The sequence below is a fragment of the Schistosoma mansoni genome (genome assembly GCF_000237925.1).
Source record: "Schistosoma mansoni, WGS project CABG00000000 data, supercontig 0186, strain Puerto Rico, whole genome shotgun sequence".
Taxonomy (NCBI): domain Eukaryota; kingdom Metazoa; phylum Platyhelminthes; class Trematoda; order Strigeidida; family Schistosomatidae; genus Schistosoma; species Schistosoma mansoni.
Genome location: NW_017386069.1, coordinates 213,974 through 229,114, shown reverse-complemented (window position 1 = coordinate 229,114; position 15,141 = coordinate 213,974). Strand labels below are relative to the sequence as shown.

The 15,141-nt window shown below is 33.1% G+C and overlaps 1 protein-coding gene across 1 annotated transcript in view; it reads left to right on the top strand.

Moving 5' to 3' along the window:
- The window catches only part of Smp_176350 (septate junction protein), a gene marked incomplete at both ends in the record, with an annotated part of 22,527 nt that extends 12,520 nt beyond the window's left edge, over window positions 1-10,007 (top strand). Inside the window, 5 exon segments of the mRNA XM_018794364.1 lie at window positions 2,059-2,241; window positions 3,365-3,550; window positions 5,545-5,948; window positions 7,776-8,093; window positions 9,582-10,007. Coding sequence (XP_018647068.1) covers window positions 2,059-2,241; window positions 3,365-3,550; window positions 5,545-5,948; window positions 7,776-8,093; window positions 9,582-10,007 — 1,517 coding nt within the window.
- Between the last annotated feature and the right edge of the window lie 5,134 nt (window positions 10,008-15,141).

Here is a 15,141-nt window from a genome sequence, read left to right as displayed (position 1 = left end):
GACTCCTCAGCAGTGCGCACTCAACGAAACGGCCGTCCAGTGCTTCCAGGTTTTCCATGGTGGTCTAGCTTCAATTGAGTCATGATCTCGACTATATAAAGTTACCGAAATCTCCACAAAACCCCCTTCTGGTAAATATAATTATCATAACAGGTGATTTTTCAAAAATTTCATGGAGTTAGTTCTCTTTATGAATTTAAATAAAACTAGAACGAACATGGATGCAGAATAATATGAATTCATTATATTTCGTGGTTTCTCATCAGCTGCTTACAACTAAATATGTATTAAAATTTTACATTGAGGTAAGATATAGTGTAAAACAATTGACATAAGTGAATGTAAAGAATGGGAATGACCAAGGTTATCAATAATCACTATATATATGTCTGCAAGAACAGGTGGAAGTCACTTAGTGCTGGATTCAAAACAAACATTGAGGGGTGGGTGACGTAATAATTGAGTGAATTTCAGAGACAGATAAGATAAATTGTGTGATAATTATGGAGGTAATGAAGGGTTTGCACAAGATTTCTGGAATTAAAGAAACTGGCAAGATGGGTTATGTAACGATTAAATAAGATTTGATGAGTTCAACATAACTTAAGAGAATTGAGTGAGTCGAAATGTATGAGGAAAGGGGATTGGTTCAAATGAGCATAAAATAAGAGTTCAATAATGAAAGAGAAATATAACAAACTAAACATTAACAAAATAAAACTTATGACTCTCATTTCGTCCTATTTGGAACTCGCTAGTTGGATACACCTACGCCTCGATGTTGATGTTAAAACTGTGCCTCGAACCCGCTACCTTCCGAACAGTAATTAAATATCATACGAGTTTCGCAAGCTATTGGGGCTTTGGATCCCGTAGCTCAATTTATAACACTTTCTAACTTGAAGCGAAACGGATTGGGTTTGAGTCCCAGTGTAAACATCAACATTTGGATCCAGAAACAGCTGGCTGACAAGTCATGGATAAGACGAAAAAAAGGTTTACGATTTCACTGCAAGCTCAGATTTCGTGGATTGGTTGAAGTCAGACATTAACACCGTTGGATGCCGGCTTAGTGGTCTATCGGTTAAGTGCTCTGGCGCGAGACTGGTTTCAAATCTCGCGAGGCGGGATCGTGGATGCGCACTGCTGAGGAGTCTCATGATAGGACGAAACGGTCATCCAGTGCTTCCAGGTTTTCCATGGTGATCTAGCTTCAATTGACTCATGATTTCAACTATGAAAAATTATTTGGCTACATGTTAATGAGCTTGTGTATTCTGAGCCTAATATATTTGAAAGTAAACTTAGAATAAAATGTTTTTTATTTCAACAATGCAAAGGTGTTTATTAGTTACATTACTTTGATTTTTACTGAAAAAAATATATTGCATGGGGAAAATGATGTTATTCAGTAAACAAGCACGATTTCATGTACTCTGATTTCAGCTCATGCTTTAAATAAGAACTAGTAATACTGTACAGTCGATAAAACAAAAGTAGCTGGAGCGGATTTTAAACTCATTTAGTCAAAAGTTGGATGTTATAACCACTGGACTGACACTCGCAAAAGAATTTAATGTTATTTAATGTACATTAACTATGAAACATATTGTACATATATCCTCCTGGTCTTCCACGTTGTCCGGACATATATCTGGTTATAGGTACAAAACTAGCTCTATATACTTCAGTTGATGCATTTAACTAATATGTTTAACTTTCACTAAGGATCCAAGCATGTTTGAAGTCAGATAAATTAGCTAAAATTTATTTGAGCTTCAACTTAACAAACTTATAGACATTGTATATTATTTGTATATAAAAAGAAAATTATGTAAGGTCAGAAGACTTTGTTGTGTGCGTTCTCAGGGTTGTTTTTTTTGATTAGATCGTTAAGTGAACAGTTAACGACTTTAAAATGCTAAAAACTAACTTTGTTCATTTTATTTTTTACAGAATTTTTTAAATCCCACTTATCTTATTTCTTGTTTCCTCTTTTTTTTCAAAAAATGTTTATTTACTAGGGTGTAAATCTTAAATTTGACCGATTAGATTTAGATGCTAGACGATATGAACTTGCTCAACTTTATAGACCGTATGGAAATTATTTTGGGACATTAAAAATAGTTAATGTTCAATTTGAAAACTCTGGGAATTATACATGTGCAGCAGAAACTCCATTGAATTCACAATCATCTAGTGGTGTTATCCGAATAGCAGGACCTCCTGGACCATGTGGCGGTATGGGATTTGTGTATAAGATAGTTTTAGCATACAGTTTTTTGTTTATAAATTTAATGTAAAGTTCATCGATAGAAAGAGGAAAATAAAGACGATAAATTCAGATTTATAGTCATAAACTATATCTTAATTTCTAAATTATATAGATAGTTTACTTATTTAGTCAATAGTCAATTTCGAATACATTGAAGTAGGTAACACTTGACAGTAGTTATTTAGTCATCGAATATATGAATTCAATTTACGGGATCGGTGGTGTTAACTACTTTAGCTAACAAATAACTAAATTATTGAATCAACTATTTGCTTCTTCCAAACAAAGATAATTTTTAACGTGAGCATCACAACAACTGGATAAATAACTGAAAATTAAGGAATATTGGGGAACAGTCCTGTTATAATCTTAGTTAAAAAATTCACAATGATGAGTATCTTATAACCCTTGCGTTAGATTGAGTTTTGAACCACTTAAGTCTCATGGCACACAAAACAGGTACAGATAACCCCAATACATGATCCAAAACTACATTTAAAGTAGACAGGAAAATCTTTTCAAAAGCTATATAACTATATAATTTATTGATTAAGTATAGCTATATTTTAAAACACTCGGTTCCAAAGATAAACTGAGATAATGATGTGAGAAAACTATGTCTGTCAGGATTATGAGATAAAGAAAAACACAACATCGGAAAACAGCTTTCACTTTAAACTTGTTCTGAGTAATATTGAGTTATGATTTATTATGCAGAATGGTATGACTGATGGTTTTTATTAATTGTCCTTGTTTTTATTGTTCCCGAGTTCGCTAGTTTGACATTATATTTCTTATTGAAATTAATGTGTAATTCAACAGTTCAAGGTGTATTACACTTTCGTATCACGAAGTTATGACAAAGTACGTCTTCATATCACACTACTTAAATAAAAATAATTATTATATAGATTAAATAATACGATGTTATACAGTTTATTGACTAGAGACAACTAATTCTTCTTGAAAACGTTTAAGTAGTTTCTACTTGAAAAGAAGTTTAACATAGTTTTATTATCGTTATGCTATATATCTGTGTATTTATTGTAAGAAAACTTGTTCATGTTTTCTCTACATGAATTATTTCAGGTGTTGTAGTTGATCCTCATGTTGGAGTAGATCGAGTAAACGTTAGTTGGGCTGTTGGTACATCACATTTATTTCAAATATTATATTTTCAAATTGAAGCTAATGCAATGTATGATCCACCTAATCAATGGATGATTATGGCTTCTAATGTTAGTATATCTAGTACAAAACTGCTTAAACCATCAGGTAAATTTAAGCATACATATTTATGTTTCTTAAATGGTTGTGGGTAGGTATAAGGGAAATCTAGGCATAGATTTTGTGGCAGTTGTGATTCATTAGAAAGGGATACTTGCGGTCTTGAATGAACTGATACTTCCACTTGAACCAGAATCATCCAGCATCGTAATCTGCAATTGATCATTAATTTACCGAGCTGAAATTACCACTAAAGAGAATTATAAAATTTATTTATCTATTCAATTCCCTCGGTTCATTTGTTCTTACTAAACAAACTCCACTGAATTCACTCCAGTGAAAAACTGATCAAGATCTTCAAGTACTTATTGAGGTATCATGAATCTTTTCTAAACATTTATGTGATAACCGCTAAAGTGGTTTACTTCTTAGCTAATTTTTAATTTACATCATTAAGTGGCTTAAGTTAATGAACTATAGAAAACCAGAGTGATAAAATATAGTTCCGCTGAAGTTTAGAACGCACCAGAAGTATAAAATCAAGTCCACTTACCAATTGAAACCGAGATCGTCGTATCTCTTGGGGAGCACAATACATTTAAACTTCTCAGTTGAGACAAAATAGACTTGGTAATTATCATAGAGCTTTGTAGAAATTTTAATTCATTTTGTATTGGTTCTTTGAATCTTCCTATTGATGTTGACGACTGCAGTTGATCAGTCGCTTATTGGAATATATGTAACCTGTGCGGATTGCCTCAATATTGTCTTAAGTTACAAGCGCTTCCTGGATTTCACTTCTAGCCACGATCCTTTTCTGCTATGTAAAATCCCAAACTGACCTTGGTTAAATAACTGTTAAAAAATGAGAGAACGCTAGATAGCTGTCTCATTCTAGTGTGCAACTCAGCAGTGGAAATCCATGACATCATCAGGGACCTTCGATTTAACGCTGAAGACCAATGGTTTGCATTTCTAACACGAATTATTCGGCGATATTGCACAGCTATTTTCTAGTGTCATTGGAAAACAACTGCCTCATTACCAATATGGTTGAAATAAGTTGGTCACGGCTCCTCACTAAATCTTCCGGAGTTATCCTTCAAAATTAATTACTAGCCTCGACATGATTAAAATTACCATACGGGATGAGTGCCGCTGTAGAGTCCCATCCTATGACGAGATTGATATTCATTATTTCCTGGCTTTCAGTGCTTGTTTAAAATCAGTCCGCGATTTAAACCAAAAGGTTTGATGATTGCTTAGACCAGTTTTAAGTACATCACATCAGTTGATACAGGGAACGTATATGGGCCGCTTGTGAGATCTCATGTTATTCATCCAGATCATATAACTACCTGTTTGTCTGCACCAGGCCATAACTATTAAATGTCATCATAGTCTGATGAATTATTTCGTGAACTATCCAGGTATATTCCCATTTGTTGTTTTCAACCCTGTAAAAATTGGATTGTATGCTTTCTATAATACATGAGTGCGCTTTAGGTATATATGTCTGTCTACTTGTATTTTCTACTTCATCTATTCTCATGCGTTATACAATTCATACTTAATTAGATCGGGTAGTTTAGTAACATCCTATCCGACTCTATCTATCCAGTTCTCGTTCATGCTTTATCTGCTACATGGTACACATGAAATACATCATTCAAGGACATTCCGTATCAGGATTTTTGTACTATTGTTCATGGTCATCATTAATTTGAGTCAACTAACACGACCATAGGCTTTTAACTTGAACATATTTTTAAAAAAACACAATTTTTCATTTGATTTCACATGTCTCTATCGCAATCTGATTAATATGACCAAAAAATTCTCGCAAATCAACACTGGTTATTTAACTGATTTTCATGTTCCTGGCTGATGAAAGTTTTAGCACCTTGTCCTAATAAATTGGATGATGATTCTTTTATTTGAAAGAAAAAGATTTGAAGTTATAATTTTTTTCAAATTTGTTTTAAACTTGATAATTATTACAATCATTATTTACGTGTTTATTCACTATCTTTTTTAAACAGATCGCCGAATGACTGTCGTTCGCAATTTAGCTGCTAATATGGCTTATAGAATACGTGTACGTGCAGGGAATGCTTTAGGTTTAGGTGAACCTAGTCCACCAAGTTTATCTTTTACTACTTTACCAACTAAACCTACTTTAATACCACAAAATGTAACTGGTGGTGGAGGTAAACATGGAACATTAGTATTTAAATGGATACCATTAAAACGTGTCAATGAAAATGGGCCGAATTTTCATTATAGAGCTCATATTAAAGCTAAAGAAAATGCAGAATATTCTATTCATGATTTATGGACAGCTAAAATGTCAGATGATGGAAAATTTATGCAATACACATTGACACTTGGTGATAATCTATTTTACAAACCATATGATGTAATGGTACAAGCAGTTAATAGTGAGGTAAAATTTGATTTAAACTATTTGTATAAATGATTTTGTTTTAAAACGGCAGTATATAATAATTTATATGATATCGAGTCTGTTATATCGATTGCGTGCGTGCCCTGTTTAGTATATGAACGCCCAATTAGAGAATAGCGAATTATCGATCGGAGCAATGATACACGAAAAACTGTATGAACAGTCTTGAGTACTTATCAGTCCTGCTATCTGCCTAGTCCAGCCAGTTAAGTCCAGAACACCAATAACAGCCTCTGTAATATGAATCATTATTCACAAACATACTGGGGTTTAGATACCAACCAAATAGACCACATCGTACCATAAAATAGAAAATAACATTTGTACAAGATTTAGCCAAATGTGGCTGTGAATAGGGGGAACAGTAATCAATAGACTGGGGATGACTCAAGAATGGTATATCGTATAATAATAGTTGATAGGTCAAAATAAAGCTTAGGATAAGAGGAACACGAATACGAATAGTTTAGTTACTTAACAATCATACAGTAGGAAATAAACATATCACATTGGTCCATAAATAGTTCACAAAGTTATCATTCATAATTTCCCACGGGATACAACAGAGTGTTTTTTTAAAACTAGAATATAAACGCTATGTGATGTAAGAAATAAAAATATTTACGAACACTTTTTATGCATTTCTTAAAAGACATTTATTGCTACAATTTACTGCTTGTTTAGTAACTATTTATAGTTCATAGTTATTAAATAAATCGTTTGTTTATTAACCTCAAATGCCTAACAGTAATGATTATCAAATGTGATATTCGTTAACTAAGGTGGTGATATTTTCATACACCGATTCCGTATATATTACTATGGAATATTCAGATGATTATATAATCTACAGTCATATGTCGGAAATAAAATAATCTTATATTCTTGACCTAAGGATTCTTGTTAAGATTGGATATGCTTGTCATATAAATTTGAAAATACCATCTTTATGTATAAGGGCAATAATAGGTTTCCACGTAATAGTGAAACAATTGTCAAGTTCACTAGAATTGATATAGTCTGTTCTCTGCACACACTATCATAACTGTACTGGTGTAGTACAATTGTTTATTCCCTCAAATGTCTTTCGTGGTGGTATATATTTGAAATGAACTCATTTACTAAGATTGAAGCAACTGATATATACTCTCACTCAGTAGGTTAACAGTTGGAAATATTTTCAAAGTTTTGTCAATTAAAATTATGCATCAATGGTTTGTCCCAATAATTATGGTCAAATTAAAAGAAAACTGTAATTATACTGTAAGCAAAGATGGATAGTGGCTAGCAGTGGAATCTAGGACGCGCGTCTCGTCCTATTAGGGAATCGTCAGCTGGATGTACCTGCATCTCAAAGTTGATGTTCACTCTGGGACTTGAACCCAGTACCTTTCGCTTCAAACGCCATCGCGTTATCCAATCAGCTACTGAGTGCTGATAGCCACTTGCTTGTGCAAGGCTATATCGAGGCAATACGCACAGTATTCACATGGGCCAATAAGAGACTGACCAGTTGCAGTTCTAAACATCAATGGGAAGATTCAAACAAACAATACTAAGTGAATGTAATTATATTGTTTCTTTTAAACTAAAAAAACAGTTATGAAGAAATATCTACTAGTAAATAACTTCAGTCTACCTAATTTCTTTCACTTTCTAAAGAATAACTTATTTTTAGATTAGTTAATATTTTTCATAACATGTACTTAACTCTTAATTTTGTTTAGTTCATTTTTAGGTTCATTAAAAATATTTTACATTTTGTTACTTATCAAATATTTTTATTAATATTTCTCTGTACATTAGGGTGCTGGCCCTTTAAGCGAGCCAGTAACAGTAATGTCTGCTACTCGTGTACCAACAAATGCACCAAGTGGTGTAACTGCTGGAGCATTCAATTGTTCCTCTATTCGTGTTTGGTGGTATCCACCTCTTCCATCAGAAGGTGAAGGTCCTACTTGGGGCTATCGAATTTTGTATTGGCCACGTATATCTGATTGTCGTTCACTTGAATCAGATCGTGCTAGACATCAACTTGGTCAACGTCAAACAGTTCATGGTGATGTAACAGAAGGTTTAATTATTGGATTAGATGCTGATACTTATTACTGTATTGCTGTTCAAGTAATTTGTTTTAATATTTTTTGCTAATTTAATCAAGTTATACTATTTGATCTTTTGTATAGTTCTTTGAATGATTTATAATGTTTTGGGTTATGGAAAGTTTGGTATTTTTAAGTTCTGAATTAAAATAAGTTAATTTTAAATAATTGAAAAGTATGCAATTTATTACCTGTTTATAGTGAAGTTCAATCTGTTATTCACTATACTCCTATCGATTAGATTGTATACAGGTTACTAAAGACTATACAAAACCCCACCAATAACACTAGATATTTATTTCTTTTCCTGTTCTTAAGAAAAATCAAACTTATGGTGATAAATCAAATTTGTAGATATACAAAATAATCTTCAAATTCAAGTGAAGTTTTATACTAATAGTCGCTGAATTTCACTTTAATTTTTATGTTTGAACCCATAAGCTAGGCAATCAACAGGTTTATTATGCCAGTAATCGGTTTTGGAGATTATTAAATTTCATTGAAATCAGACCGAAGGTATTGGATCCGATCCCAGCGTTTGGGTTTGTGGATGCGCGCTACTAAGGGGCAACATACTATTGTGAAACGATCGTCCAGTGCTTTCAGGTTTTTAATAGTGATCTAACTTATATCGGTTTATAAATTCAATGAGATTTATTAGGTCTAAAGTCATCATTTCTTCATCTCAAAGTTATTTAAAGGTATTTGGGTTAGAATGTGAAATTGTTGATTAGCCTAATTGAATAAGTCGTTTTATTTATAATTTTTTCCTGTCTATACCCCACAAGATGAATTATATTATTCACATTACTATGGTGTATTATCGCCACTTCACATGTTATCTGATTAAATTAATGTTATTCAGTTCCCTTACTTCCATATGCACTGGAATCATGTAAGAATATATTGGGTATATATATGGTATTGAGTCAGATTTCTAGTTGATTTTTGCGTTATGGGTCTTGTAACACTAGTGCATAAATGCTGTATAACTTGAAAGAGCTTAGAATAACATAGAAATAGTTGTATGTTATATTTGGAGATTGAATGGTTAATTAACGCTAGCTTAACCATAAATTAAACTATTTATTTCGAGATAATTTTCATTACAAATGCAAACACACTGAATAACAGTTGACAAATAAAGAGTATTAAACTTGAAAATCTAAATTACTAGCTCTCACCACAGTTATTCAATGACTAATCAGGAAACTTAGGTGTTCAGGTCTCGAACTTGAGTGTAATTATGAGGATTCTCAAGATAAGATAATAGAGTTATTCGGGGTTACTAATCTGTTAGTGATTTTATTTAACAATGCAAATTAATTTCAACTTTATATAAATTCAACACAAGCAGCGGAACAAAATCACGAATTGTTATATGCTATTATAACGATTATTTAGATTGACTACAACTTATTTTTACCATTAACCTTAGGATTGTGCTTAATCTACTCACATACTTTGATACCAACGTTTTTCTTTCTATTTTTCTAAATCAAAATAAAAGATATTTAATAGTGCTGGAGATGGTCCTGAATCAAGTTTCACAGAACAAACAACATTTAAAACAGCTCCACGTGAATTTCCCACTATGGTTACTTTAAATGCAACGGGTATACCAAATACTATTCGTGTTTCATGGGTGGGAATTCAAGCTAGACCAAATGAAGAATCAGTGGAAGGCTACTGTATTCGTTATTGGCCAACTGGCTCTCAATTCAAACGAACTTTCAAAGATATTAATGTTGGACTCCAAACTTTTGGTTACGTTAGTGATTTAAAAACTGATGTAAGATACAATTTACGTGTATATGGTTATAGTCGTGGAGGTGTTGGTACTATGAGTTCACCAGTAAATCAATTTCAAATTATTACTAAAGAAAAATGCATTCCTGGAGCAACTTGGGGTAAGAGTGAAACTGAAATATTCTAATAAACATGATTCGGTTAATTTATTAGATATCAGAAGTGGTTTGTGATGTAATGGATGGTTTGAAATATATATATTTTTCTCTCTCAGTTATACTACCTTAATAAAATTATGAGACTAATCATGTTTTATCAGATCCAGTAAAGGAAATCACATATTTAATAGTCGGTAGGATGTGCTTGTTCGTCCATGCTCAGTGATCAATCATATTTTACTTTCATTGGTATAAATAAATTCATTAATTTTGTTCTACCTATAAGCTGAGGTTTAAAGACAATGCACATATTTATCGATAAGCATTGATCACTACCAAAAACTGGTGCGTTACATTGATTAACGTTTGATCATAGGTCTGTAGTAAACGAAAATCTTCAGTTTTAATTTTTTGAAAAAGTCCCCAGACTAAGAAACTGATGAAAAAGACCAAATACCTTAGGAATAGTAAATTATCTCCATTGTAGGTATGTGTTTTTACTATTCACTCAAGAAAATAATTTTACGTTCAGAATTACTACTGGAATTTCTTAAGGTTTTTGCTTCAGACTGTTTAAAAATCTCTAACTTAACAGGGAAGGTTTCATAGAATAAATACTTTTTCAGAAGGGTTTCTTTGTGGAGATTTAGTATTTCCATAGTTGAAAGCATGAGCCAATTGAAGCTAGACCACCATTGAAAACCTGGAGGCACTGGATGGCCGTCTCGTCCTATTGTGGGACTCATCAGCAGTACGCATCCACGACCTCGCCTCGTGAGATTCGAAGCCGGGACCTACCAGTCTCGCGCCAGAGCACTTAACCGATAGACCACTGAGCCGGCATCCGATGGTGTTTATGTCATGCATTCCACTATAAATACTTTTTGTTATCTTCTTGAACGGTTAGCCTAGTATGATATATTATTCCATGAAAAGAAACTTTCAGAGATAACCGTCTTTCCATGCTACAATTAAGATATGATAGCAATTCATCTAACTAGATACGTGAATTTTATTTCAAGTAGTTTATAATATGTATAATATATATTCATGGAGTCAATTAACATAGCTACCACTACATATAAGAAATAGTCACTTATGGGCTTCAGGTAACACATGCTCTTTTAATCTTATGATAAACTTGAAAGTTCTTACGAAGAGATTAGTGACCATGAATCCATTATCATTGTATTAACTTTCTTTACACTAATAAAACATTTAATAACATGGGTCGAGATGAATAATGACTAATTTCTCGAGATCCTGTTAGTCAAGCTCAAAACTACTATAAACAACCAGTTATATAGATATAACTTTACAAATCTTCAGTCGTCTGCCGAAATAAGTCTATTGTTCACAATGAAAGATAGTTTGGTACACTTCATAAATCTAACCACATATGTATGATAACTGGTTTTAATTCTATTCATGTTGTTCTGAATTACCAGTTTTAAATTGTTTTAATGAATTTATTTATTTAATAAAACCAAATAAATAGTTATTTATTTGTTTATCTACATTTCTATTTTGTAGATGGTCCCGATTTTCGGTATAATTTCATATGTAAAGGTCATCCTATTCGAATATCTTCAACCGTTACAATATTGCTCATAATTTTATGCATAATCTTTAAATACTGTTTATAGTACTCCTTTCTTCCAGTGTAAAGTTTATTATATATATATATTTGTCTAGAAAGGCTGTCTTTACAGATAGATCATTAACCAATAAAATAATGAATAATATATCGTTTTTATATCGATAAATAATTTTATATACTTGGATACTTTATATAATAAAAAAAGAGGTCAAAAACGGCTTGTACGTTTAATGTGAAAAAAGTAATGATTCCACATTTATTTCCATGACACATTTGTGGCAGTGTTTTTAGAGAGTTTTATGAAATAAGACAACAATGGATTGAGATATTTCAGGTGTTTTCTTCTCTTATATTGACACAATAAAATAAAAAAATGCTTTCTACAAGAATAAATTTTAAGAGTGCGTTATATAATAGCATCCCTGATGCAGTCACCCTACGTTTTCAAATAAAGTTTCGGAAAGTATATTAGAGAAATGTAATATGAATAATATCTGATTGTGTTATTTCCTTAAGCAATGGCAGATGTGGTTTCTTGTTTTATGTACTTTCTCGTTGTAAGAAAGGACTTTTGTGGTGATATAAGTTGTGATTTGTTTGAATTCTTCTATGTTTCTTCGTTGACATACTTCGGTGTTTGTTGGGCTATAATATCAGTGGCTGCAAGAGTTGATCTGTCCTCTTCAATGCTGTTTGTTTTTCAGAGTTGTTAGTATGTAGCTATCAAAATAAAGTTTACCTCTAAGTCGTCCCAATATTGATGCGAATGATATTTCTGCTCAGTTCCTTCGTTTGCAACTAAGTTTTAAAATGTGCATCAGTTGTTGAACAATATGAAAAATTAGAGATATGAACAAACTGAAAAAAATGCAGCATTCTTTTTAGTGGCGTATGTATTATCACATGGGCAACCCGAATTATGAGACGTTTACCTTAGCCCGACTTACTACACTGCTGAATAACTGTTCATTTAGCCATGTGTTTACACTATAAGAGATTATCTTTCGATAGTGAAATGTGTAGGCTTTGTGGTGAAAGAATATGATTCTAGTTCTGCTTAAGAAGCGCTTGTCAATGAATAACGGTATCAATGAAGTCCGCACAAAAAGCGTATGTCCCAAAAGAGACTGGTCAGTTTTGTTCCAAAAAATCAACGGGAGGATTCAGAAGACCAGGATAAATGAATTAAATCTGGCACGTTATGCAAGCGGCTTGTTATTTGGATTTTTTGTGTCAGTAAATACCACTCATTTTATCTATACAAGAAACGAGAATCGTGGTTGAATGAGTTTTTATTCAGATTATGGGACAGAAGATTTGGGGCGCTTAGTTTTCTCTTTCAAACACATAAGGTTTTCGACATTCATCTTGCCTGTAAACCGGCATGCCTCATGTAACAAACTGTTATTTGAGAATAAATTATTATTTTTACTGTTGTTATTACTAATGGATTCATGGTAAAGTGCATAATGTGTTAAAGACTTGAAGTGAAAGATACTAGGTTCTATTCACGGTATGACTATCAATATAAAAGAACTTAGATACTGCTGATCAATCCCAAATAGGACGAAATGTGCGTCTCCGATTTTACTACTAGCTACTATTCCACCGTTTAAAAATTTTCAGCAAGACAAACTGAGTGCATTATTCTGAAGTTAACTATGTTATGAATGCAACTCGGTTTTAAACTGTCTATATACGTATTGTGAATATCATTTCCTCAACTGGTTTATGGATATATTTGATTTACTCAAAGTCGAACTTATTTGGTAATAATTTAGACTTAAGTCTTTGGATTTCGTCCCAATTCAGTTTGATAATTTCTACTTTGCTCTATTAACTTAAAAACTGGCAGTTTACTGCAAACTGTTTATCATAATCATTTTTAGAACAATATATTTTAGGACCTGGGCAAAATTAAACGTAACAATAAGCTTATCGATATTATGAATATCCAAGTAATTCGTAACTGGATTTTCATCGTTGTCTTATTCTGGAATGAATATCTAATAGATTCTTAGGGTAAAATGTTCACAAATATCCGTACATTCATTATCTTGTTCTCTTCGCCGAGGCGATTTTTAATAATCAAGAGGGCCAGAGCTCATTTTGTGAACAACAAACATATTCCTTCTTGTATGCCTTTACGATAAGATTACAGAAACTATTCAATGGAAGTATAAGTTTAGGTCGTCTAAATGAAAACGACTAATTTAGAGTCATTGCATTCCTAGCGTAGTGAAATGGGTTTATGCACCTGCAGATATATTAACTTTAGTTCAGGGAGGATAAGAGAGTGTTAACCCAGCGAAAAAACAATAAATTTTAGATAAACGACACTACATGGATCAAAATATACTGTGGGAACCGATCAGTAAATGATAATAAGAAATCAGTTGAATGAATCGCTTTTAGCGTTAGTGTAGATGTAAAACATCGTCATCAACATACGTTATTTGGTCTTCGCGAATCGCGTGTTAAGATTTGTGGTGAAAAAAGCTTTGCAAACAGTTTTAGTGAAATTTCCATTTCGTCGGTTTTCCATGTGACTAATTACAATCATGGTTTCACAGACGTTGTTTTCAAACTGATTGTGCTTATTACTGATCAATAACCGTTTAGATCAACTGTGATATGCGCTGTTGCCCGGCTGAAACCGAAACAAGGTAATTGAGTAAATTACGGTACTTAATTTCATTATAGATTTAGATTTACATTTTTACCTAAATAAATATTACCACCCAAGAAGAACAAGAAGGTAGCAATCAATACCAGCCGAACAAGAGCAGAAAAAGCCAAGGCACAAGCCGAATACACAGAAGCAAACAAGCAAGTGAAGAGGAGCATCAGAACCGACAAACATAAATTTGTGGAAGATTTAGCAATGACAGCGGAAAAGGCTGCAAGAGAAGGAAACATGAGAAAATTGTATGAGACGACAAAGAAGCTAGCTGGAAATTACCGTAAACCAGAACGCCAGTGAAAAGCAAGGAAGGCAATGTAATCGCCAACATTGAAGAACAACGAAACAGGTGGATAGGACACTTCAAAGAACTCTTGAACCTACCAGCTCCCACCTAACCTCGAATTAGCACCCTCGAACCTCCCAATCGATGTTGATGCACCAACAATTGAAGAGATCAGCATGGCCATCAGACAAATCAAGAGCGGCGAAGCAGCAGGACAGAACACCAATCCAGCAAGGGCACTGAAATCAGATGTAACAACAAATGCAAAGATACTCCACATTCTCTTCGGTAAGATTTGGGATGAAGAACAAGTACCAACAGACTGGAAAGAAGGACATCTGATCAAAATACCAAAGAAAGGTGATCTCAGCAAATGTGATAACTACGAGGGCATCACTCTTCTCTCAATACCAGGAACAGTCTTCACTAGGGTGTTGTTAAACAGAATGAGGGACTGCGTAGATGACCAACTTCGAGATCAACAGGCTGGATTCCGTAAGGATCGGTCGTGTGCATATCGAATCGCAACTCTACGGATCATTATGGAACAATCAATTGAATGGAATTCATCACTCTACATCAACTTCATTGACT